Raw genomic sequence first — 9,866 nt, forward strand, 5'->3', positions numbered from 1 at the left:
TCACAGGCAATATTGATGCTTCTCTTACTTTATTTTCCAGAATGCCATGGGTCTCAGTAGTACTCTTTAACAGCTTTACAGTTCTTTTGGTTCTAGTCTGTGATGTTCATCTTAAACTCCTTCGAGGCATTGCCACTTTGATCAGAATTTATAAACAAAATTTATATACAGAACAACTGCACCGGGTTCAGCAGTAAATGCAAGCTATGAATATATTTTGAAGCGTAAGCATGGTGTTTGGTCTGTGAGACTCTTTCAGAGCACAGCAGGGGTATAGCAGGGCTGCCTTCTTCCCGACCTTTTCTAATTGTTCTTTACTGCAGTTAGAGTTTGTATCTTTATAACTTTTAATGTAAACATACATTTTATTTGTTACCTTTCATCTCAGTGGGTTTCCAAGTGTCTTATTAACTATATAAATATAGACTTTACTGAAATTAAGCTTAACAATTAGAGGACAGCAGCTGGAAAGTAACCTGCACACAGAACACCTTAACACAGTGGTAAAGAAGAATTTTTGGGGAAAATCACAAGAACAATAGTAGTCTTCCAGAAAGCTCCAGAATATTTAATGTTTGTAAAAATAGACATTGCTTACTAAGGCATCATCTTAAAACTCCACATATATATGTTTGTGTTTGTGTGCTTGCACATGCACTCTCCTCTACACAAGCCCTGAACAGGTATGCGGATTCTCCACAGACTGTTGTATTGCAGATTTAGCCACTATTTTTTTTTTCCCCTTCCTTTCTTTCTTTCAGAGAGATTGGTTCAATTGTCAGGTCACTGGGTTGCTTCCCAACTGAGGCAGAACTACAGGAACTGCTTGCAAAGGTAAATGTTTAGATTTTCCGGATTTTTTTTCCAGTCTTAAACTTGCACAAGTTTGGCTGTTCTGCCTTGCTACGTAGAAAACCTAAGCTCTTCCCAGAGGTTGAAAGTGTCATGGAAGTGATTCAGGTAGGCAGGCAGTCTCTCAGGTTGCCCTGCAGCAAGCCTTTAGGCTGATGAGGTAACAGCATTGGTGGCTTAAAATGGGGCATCTTTGACTCTCTTTTACCTCAGAAGGTCACTGTAACACTGTACCAAGGAGGAGCATTTTTAGAAAATGGAGGAAAAATTGGTTTTGTTTAATGAAGATGAACGTCCTAAACCTCATTTGGTTTAGGATATCCAAGCCCCAACCATCTCTCTCTTTTGGACATGCCATGGACACATACTGGGCAATTAAGTAATAAAAATCAGTTCTTGAGCAAGTGTTTAAATTATACATTGAGTTCCAAAAATACACAGGGGGAAGACCTGCTATTTTTTTTAACTAAGTACTGTTATTGCTACTTTATAGCCCAGACCTCTCAACTTTTTGTCCTTCATGAAGTCTCTCCCAGTCTTGAGATTTCTCAGTTATAGGTAAATAATGTTTTCTTACATGATTACTAAAGTATGTAAGTCAGGATTCAGGCATAAAACCTTGCAAGACCCAGGAGTCCTCCCATTATCCCAAGACCCAGTTATCCCACTGGGATAGGGAACTTCAGTCACTTTTCTCCACAGTTTTTTCCTATACTAATTTTTGTCTGCTTACCTCGTGATTGTAATAGAAAGGATAGTGTGCTGATGCTTTGGCAGGATATGGTAAACAATTTGTTAATAAATTAGACAACAAAGTAGGAGAAACACTTCACATTCTTTTTGTAAACTGGTATGCTGCCTTAAGGAATGAAAGATGCTAGATATGAGAGGTGGAGGAAAGATTTTTCTCTTTTTTATGTATAGGTCAGGATACTATAATTGATCTCTCTTTTCTTCATGTTCCCAATAAAAATTTCGGTGGTTGCAGTAGTAGTTTCTCATCAATAGGCCTGTCTGGTCTTCTGTAGATCAGAATCTAGTGAGAGAAGTTTCGTTCTAAGTCTTATGAAAATGACACAGCTGCTTCAGATGAGCAAGTGCAAAGAACCATCAGAAGAAAAAGATCTTTTAACATGATACTGCAATCTATCTGCTGTGATTCTGTACTCTCAGCACCAGATTGTCCCAGCTCCCACTGACAAACAAGACAAAATGGAAAAACGAATGATGGTGCTTAATATAGATGATATTTTTAGTAGCCCACAGAGATTTTTGTTTTCAGCAGATGAAGAGTACAGCTGACTCAAGGTACAGAATTAACAAAAAGAAAAAGGTGCTTTGACACACCCCTCACCAAATCCCCAAGTCCTGGGGGACCAGCAGAATTTATGGCCTGCCTCCCCCTGCTGAAGAAATTAGACTTTTTTTTTTTTTCACTCCAATTTTCAGTATTACTGGAAATTTGACATAAAAAATACATAACAAAGTACAATGCAATGCAGCTATGTGGTGGAAGATTCTTGAGATACAACAATGTAATATACATACATGACATGTATGCAATTGTTGATTATAAGGATATCAAAGTACAAATACTGCAAGAAGAGGGAATATGTCAAAAGTAATGGTTAAAGAACACTGAAATGGAAGTTAAATCTCAAAGAAGGTGCCTGTAAATGAAACCTTGGCATAGATTCAGTACCAAATGTACACTGTCGTCTTGTAGAACCCTTAATATATTATGTTAATCACAAATGTATATTAATTCATAAGATACCATTATCATTGACTAAGGTAATAATTTTATCTTCATCTAGATAAAGTAAAAATTATCTCTGGTGGTTGGTTTGTAACCAAGCTATTTCTCCAGTATTTTTGCCCATTGTAAGCTGTGATTAATTTCTGTTTCTCACCACTTGTGTCTGTCAGTCATCTCATCTTGCCATTAACCTTATCACAGCTAAACAAGCATATATTGCCTTCAAAGTATACTTATCTGCCAAATCAGCATTTATATAATTATTTTATCTCTAAAAATTATCAGATACTGTTTCCTGTTTCCTATATTGCCTTACGCTAAATGATATACTTAATAACTTATCTTTAGGCCTACTCAAAGGTCAGATGAAATAATAAGCCTAGAGATGGTGAAAGGTAATCCAAGGTGCCTAATCCAATGATGCCTAGAGTCCAAAATTCCAGATTTAATGTACTACTCTGCCACAGGTCTCCTGGATAACTCTGGAAAGTGGTGGGTTTTTTTTCCTCTGTGACTCCATGTCCTCAAATGTCATGTGGACAATAATAGTATGGCTGTGAGAGCAGAGATATGAAACATAGTGGAGGCTACAATACAGCTGTTATGAGAGCTGTGGATATACTCAGAGGAAAGAAATAGAGCAAAACTTGCTGAGTTTGAACAAACAAATACTATAACTATCACAGTTGCTGTGAAAAGGGGAGGAATTACAGAGAAAGGAAAACATCAGTGGGAAATGAGATGTAGAAAAGGAGTGAGCACGAGAAAGAGTCAGAGGATAAACTTAGCTACAAATCCAAATACTTACTGCTTTAAATGAGGTTAATATTCAATTTATTCACTTACTTATCCAATGTTAGTCATAACAAAAGTTTTAATAGTTTGAGGTATTGCTGGGCCTGTAGAGCCACTGAAATGGAAGCTGATCTTTCCAGATCAGAGGAAGCTGAGGTCACTCCCAGGGCTAGGTCCATTATCAGGAAGGACATATGTCTTCCTCATCACAGAATCATAAGGGTTGCAGGGACCTCAAAAGATCATCTAGTTCAACACCCCTGCCAGAGCAGGACCACCTAGAGTAGGTCACACAGGAACTTGTCTAGGTGGATTTTGAATGTCCCCAGAGAAGAAGATTCCACAACTCATCTGAGTAGCCTCTTCCAATGCTCCCTCACCCTCACAGTGAAGTTTTTCCTTGTATTTCTTTGGAACCTCTTATGTTCCATCTTGTACCGGTTGCCCTTGGCCATCACTGAGAAGAGCCTGGCTCCATCCTCCTGACACCTACTCTTTACATATTTGTAAACATTAATGAGATAACTTTCTGAAGGCAAAATACAAATAGTACACCATAAAAAAAGAGACAGATCTGGATGATATTGATCAGTGAGGGCTGACACTTTCACAAGTATTTTTTACATTGATCTTTGAAGTGGTGAACTTTGAAGTGGTTGTTGCTGGTCAGTTCTTCTGGTGGGAAAATTGTGATGATCTTCAACTCTTTGGATGAGGAGATCTAATGGTTCTTGGCTCTTAAATATGGTTTATGTAACTTAATAACTTCACAGATGTTTTGCATCCTTGCTTTTGGTTGTTCTGCTTAATATAAGACATAGCTTCCAATAAATAGCTACCATATTTCTTTCTTTGTCTTTGTGGACTTCTGACCTAATGCTAGTTGAAGCAGAAGTGTAGTTTACATCTACAATCATCTAAATACATCTAAAACAACATGTGTAGTTTACATCTCAATATTTGTGATGCACGAAACATTTCAGTGTTTTGGCTAACTGCTGTGTCACTGGAAAGAAGATAATTTTTGCCAAGTATTTTGTTACATCTTTTCAATCAAACAAACAGTAAAACAGATGATTCTGTAATGGCAAAAGGTATCATTTGTTTTAGCATGAAGCATGCAACAGCTTCATTTCCTTGTTAAAGATCCCATCCACTAGGGTCACCACACAGAAGGGAAAAGGTGCTTTTTCAAGCCAATTTCCACTCTAAAGGAGCAAGAGGTAGGTGGTAGCTTCCTGCTTTTACAAATGAAAATCTTTCAATAGCACAGGAGGATCGGTTGCAGCTCTCTATTGGTCCAGCTCTGACCCAACTCACAAGAGGAAGATTTCTTACTATCTTTTCCTGACTCAGTTAGAAGATTTCAAATCTGTGCCTATTTGAGTCTTCTTTCAGTCTGAAGTGTGTCTGCAGAGAGCCTAGCAAGGTGTTGCTGCTGCTGTGTGAGACCACAAGGCACGCGTCCAGTTTCAATGCGGACAGGAACAGGCTAGCTCCATTAAGAGGGCTCATTTTGGGAGTAAAACTTGAACATTTCAGAGAAGGGATGCACTAGGATGATAGGGAGGGTTTTTACCATGTTGCTCATCTTCTGGGGAAGTGTCAGAATGCAGTGAGAATGCTGCTAGAAGTCCTTGATATTGTGGAGCTAATCTGTTAATTTATTTGGAAGGCAAAGGGAAGCTTTTCTTTGTGTGTCTTTGCACAGCGTTTTATGGACTGCCTTATGATTGTTTCAGGCTGCCCTGACTCAGTCTGCCTACCTCTCTGGTCCTTCCCTTGACAATTCTCTCTGGCTATGAAACATGTGGAGGCAACAAATTTTATCCTTAAGGTGTTCTAGACTGGGGCTATGTCCAAACTAGCACATTAAATATGCCCAGAAACATCCTTGGGTGTTGAAGCCAGCTGGCACAGAGCAGCTCATGTCTACCCTGGTAAATGTTTTATGTGGAGTGGCTGCACAAAGCAGCTTGCTGGAGAAAAGTCCCTAAGGCACTGGCCAGGCCTGGTGACTGCTGGGGGGAGAGTGCTCAGTGGCACAGGATGAAATCATGCCAGGGAACGTGCTAATGGTTTTCTGTTATGGATGGTCACGTTACATTGCTTGGGAATGTTCCAGGTCCTGCTAGACTGTACTAGTATGAGTGCAGTCTGGGTGTTTAAACCTCTGCTGAGTTATTGTGGGAGATAAGATCAGTAGGCGTCCTCTTCCTTTGCATGCATTGTTTCTAAGCACAAGAGGGCAATATTGAGTTGCTGAAAGCGTCTGTATTTTGTCTGGGATATTGTTTCTTTCTCGGGTTTATTTCTATTTGATCACAAGCATTTCCCTCAGATGTTTTGGTGCCCCGTGATACTAAAAACCTGACATAAATATGCAAAGTCTAACTTTGTAATTTTAATTCAGGAACCACCCCAGTTTTCTGGTTTTAATATTAGTTGGCTAATGAGTCATATAACCTGCCATACTTAAGTCTTATTTTTAGGTAGAAGAAGAAGAACCAGCCGGATACATTCATCTGGAAAAATTTCTTCCAGTGATGACAAAAGTACTACTCGACAGAAGGTAATGGAAAGTGGATTTTCTGTGTCTGTGGTTTATTCCAGATTGACAGGGTTGATTCTGAATGAATAGATCTTCTGTATTTTTATGTAACTAGAAGGAGTACAGATTTTTTTTTATTATTATTCAAACTCAGTTTATATTAGCTTGATAGATTATGTTTCAAAATTACTTTGTCTACATAATACTATGTTGTATGGATGATATAAATAATACCAGCTTATAATCATGAATTGTGATAGCGTGTAGCTTTTGTATTTTTAATGTGAATCAGAATTAACTTTCTATTCAACATGTTTTGGCATCTCTGAAATATTTTATATGCAAATTAAAGGAAGAACCATTATTTTCTCTGAACATATGAGTTACAGTTACTGAGAAGCACTAGATCAGCTTCATATTCATGTCTCAAAGTCACTGCCAGGTACAGTTGAGTGTATGCAAACCATAACACCCTAAAAGACTGCTGATCTAAAAGTCTAGAACAAAACCACTCTTCATTATTCAAAGGGACATAGAAATCTTTGTGTGTATGTGGGAATCTGTGCTATTTTATATTTTTAAAGATTACTTACAGGGAATTTACACTTATTTTTAATGATGGTAGCGCAAAGTTTGGGAGACTCGGTCTTATCAAATACTGAGAAGTTATTTTGCACACGGCAGGTCTTTGTTAGGAGGGCGTTCTACATGTGAAATAGCTGTAGGATTTCCCAAGACTGTCTCGCAGCATCCAGAAGCAGCGGGGTCCACCTCAAGGCTGTGCTTGAGAGCCTGGACACAGGCCCGTCAGCAGTGTTTGGGACCTGCTGTGCTGGAGCAGGTGCATTGTCTTCCCAGATTCCTGTACGTTTGTTTTCTCTGGCCTTCGTGGAATGTTTCTGGCCCCACATTGGCCTTTAACAAAAGGATACCTTGCTTGGACTCTCTTCTCCTCCACACTTCCTCTGCACAAGCATAACCACACGCAACTGTCCCGCACACTTTCCTTAGGCTAGTGCAGGCTTGTCAACACCCACTTTCTTTTGGGGCACTATGTCTGTAGTTCATTTTTCCAAGGGCACATGAGATTTGGATCACAAAAACAAGGCCTCCTCATACCACATTTGATTTTTAGGTAGTAAAATAGTCAGGCAGGTCTGGATGAAACAAACAAGCAGTTAGAACCCCCTTGGCTTCAATGTCTTCTCTTTAGTATGCTTGGGGGTTGGTGAGAGTCTGTTGGGATATGGAAGGTCTCTATTGCTGCACAGGGCTTCCTTTCCATCTCTGAAATCAGGCACACATATGCACACACATATGTGCCCAGTTCTTCTGTCTTTCTGAAATTATAAGTGCTAGAACTTTTATTTTATAGCTACTGGCCTCCTTTGCTCATCATCAGCTCATTAGACTGTCAAAGTCTCCCTTGGTGATCTGTTGCCTAACTGGAAAAAAAATTGTGTTTTTGATTTGGCCATCTTCTGTTCAGTGCATTGCCTACATGGAATGATTCAGTTATTATTGGTACCTACTAACCCACTCAGCCAGCTCAGACATGCAGAAGCTATTCATTTGGCTCCTTAGCACAGGGAAAATTAAACAGGATTACAATAAAAGACATAAGAGGTAAACACGTGAACAGTTCCAAAAAGCTGGAATTAAAAGTTCTATAGACAAATGTAGTCAATTCTCATAGAAAATAAATTTTCTCTATCCTGTAGTACTCATATTTTATTCTTTCTGAATAGTACAGCAGCCTGTCAAACAGTGACTTAACTTTTCACATTCAATGGTTTCAGCTACCAGCCTATTCCAGAAGATGTTCTTCTACATGCGTTTGAGGTCTGTAACTGAATATTTGACTACTTATTTGATGAAAATAAGTTGTGGATTCTTCTTCAATATGATTAAACCCACAAGTTTTATTCTTTTTTTTTTTTTTTAAAGGCTTTGGATGCGAGTAAGTGTGGATATATTACTAAAGAGGAGCTGGTCAAATGTTTGACTGAAGAAGGTAACATGACTTTTGTAGTATCACTAATCAAGTAAATAAACATTACATGTGTATATGGCACCTTGAGGTCCTTATTCTGCATGCCAAAACTTGTAGGAGTAGATACGTTGTCTTCAAACAATACTGTTGCCATGATGAGTGGCTGCAGACTAGAACATTTAACTGGTGAATAATACAGGGAAAGAACATTTATCTACCTGTTTACAGACATTATAAGGTAGAGAGTATTATTATGAAGAGTCATAATTCCATCTTTTGTAGATACTTTATGATTCTGTGCACATCTCTGTGCTTCCTAAGGAATTATGTCCTGTAGAGCAGTAGTTCAGATTTCCAGATCATTCAGGTAGTTTCAGTGCTCATTCATTCCTACGTTATCTTGATCTTAATTCTTGTGCTGTACGCAAACAATGAGACTCAAAGATCAGATTTAAGTTGTGTATCATGTAATCCTCAATATGCCTTAAAGAGCCTGCTTTTCTTGCATGGCTGACTTACACCTACCTGCCTCAAATACAACATGGTGTGCAGGCTTTACACAAGACCTATCCTCAGATGGGGGCCTTGTTATCAAAGAGGGGTGCAGTAGGCCATCAGCAGCTTTAAAGCTCCTGAAAAAGAAAACCCAGATGCCTTTCATGATGTAAATACAAGTGAAATGGTAGCCAAATAGAGAGATAATAATTCTCATGTACACATTAGAAGAATGCACTTTGACAAAACAGACTGTTTTGAAGTCCCTTTTAACAGAGAGGAACAGGCTGTTTTGGAGTCTGTGAATGAGCAGATCAGAAGATCCAGGCCCTCTGTCTCCTTTCCCTTAAACCAGCTTGCTCAGTGTGCAGGACCTCCATTGGCAAAAGTGAAGGAATTGGATCTTTAGTATTGCCCCTTTTCTCCTCTGTGTGAGGACCAAAAGGAGAACCTTGCAAGGGAAAAGCAGCATAACTTGCCAGCCCTAAAAAGAATACTTATCATGACAAAGCATTATTCTCTGCTGTCTTTCAGGTGAGCCCTTTACTCAGGAAGAAATGGAGGACATGCTCTCTGCTGCTCTAAATCCAGAAACAAATGCAGTTCACTACAGAGACTACATTTCAATGATGATAGTAGATGAAACTTAAGATTTTCCCCTTCAGTGTTTGACATGCCTCTTGCTAACAGCAGTATAACTTGGCAGTTGAAATATGTATTTTAAAGTACAACAAAGCTCAGCTTGTGACCTTGTGCTTATAATTAAAAGAAAATCTGTGTGGCTATGTTTCTTTGGGTTCTGTGTGTATGTATATACATAGAAATATATTCACACCTGGAAAGGAGCTCTTGGCAGAAATGCTGCTTGAGATCTGGAAAAGGAGTCATGGAATTTGATTTGAAAAATAACAGGAAAAAAATGTTAACGGAGTCAAGAAATTACTTTACAATTGATTCTGAAAAACTAATGGAAAATGAGACCTGTGAAAGTGGATAAAAAGTAGGTGAGTACCTTAAGATGACCAAAATTGTGAAGGCATGCTACTAAGATAAAGGTTTTATTTGTAAACGTAATCCCTGTTTGTGTTTAACTAATAAGCTGGACCAGTAAGTTCCTTTTTTGCTTCCATGTTAAACACGCAGAAAACACTCAAACCATTGCCATAGTCAAATTTGCAAACAAAATAATTATTGAGAATGGTTTTCTTACTATAGACAATAAACAATTACACTTTCATAACTTGTTTGAAAGTCAGGAGCTTAAACTGTTCAAAATTTAGGATCATAGGACTGGAATTTGAGTTTCCTGAAGTGATGGAGCTCCATTGTTTGAAAGATAGTAGTGTAGAATGTGTCTCAACTGCCTTTTCTAGAAGGCCACCATGGACCTCACTGCACTTCTCAGTTCTAGCTGAATAATT

General features: G+C 38.6%; 1 protein-coding gene across 1 annotated transcript in view; it reads left to right on the forward strand.

Annotated features, from left to right (window-relative positions):
• EFCAB2 (EF-hand calcium binding domain 2) overlaps positions 1 to 9,219 on the forward strand; it is a 35,109-nt gene extending 25,890 nt beyond the window's left edge. The window contains exons 3-7 of the mRNA XM_061990509.1: positions 762 to 834; positions 5,899 to 5,978; positions 7,757 to 7,799; positions 7,905 to 7,971; positions 8,980 to 9,219. Of these exons, the coding sequence (XP_061846493.1) occupies positions 762 to 834; positions 5,899 to 5,978; positions 7,757 to 7,799; positions 7,905 to 7,971; positions 8,980 to 9,095 (379 nt within the window). The 3' untranslated portion in view covers positions 9,096 to 9,219. The remainder of the gene's footprint in view (positions 1 to 761; positions 835 to 5,898; positions 5,979 to 7,756; positions 7,800 to 7,904; positions 7,972 to 8,979) is intronic.
• The last annotated feature ends 647 nt before the right edge of the window (positions 9,220 to 9,866 follow it).

This window comes from Colius striatus, chromosome 2 (assembly GCF_028858725.1).
Source record: "Colius striatus isolate bColStr4 chromosome 2, bColStr4.1.hap1, whole genome shotgun sequence".
NCBI lineage: Eukaryota > Metazoa > Chordata > Aves > Coliiformes > Coliidae > Colius > Colius striatus.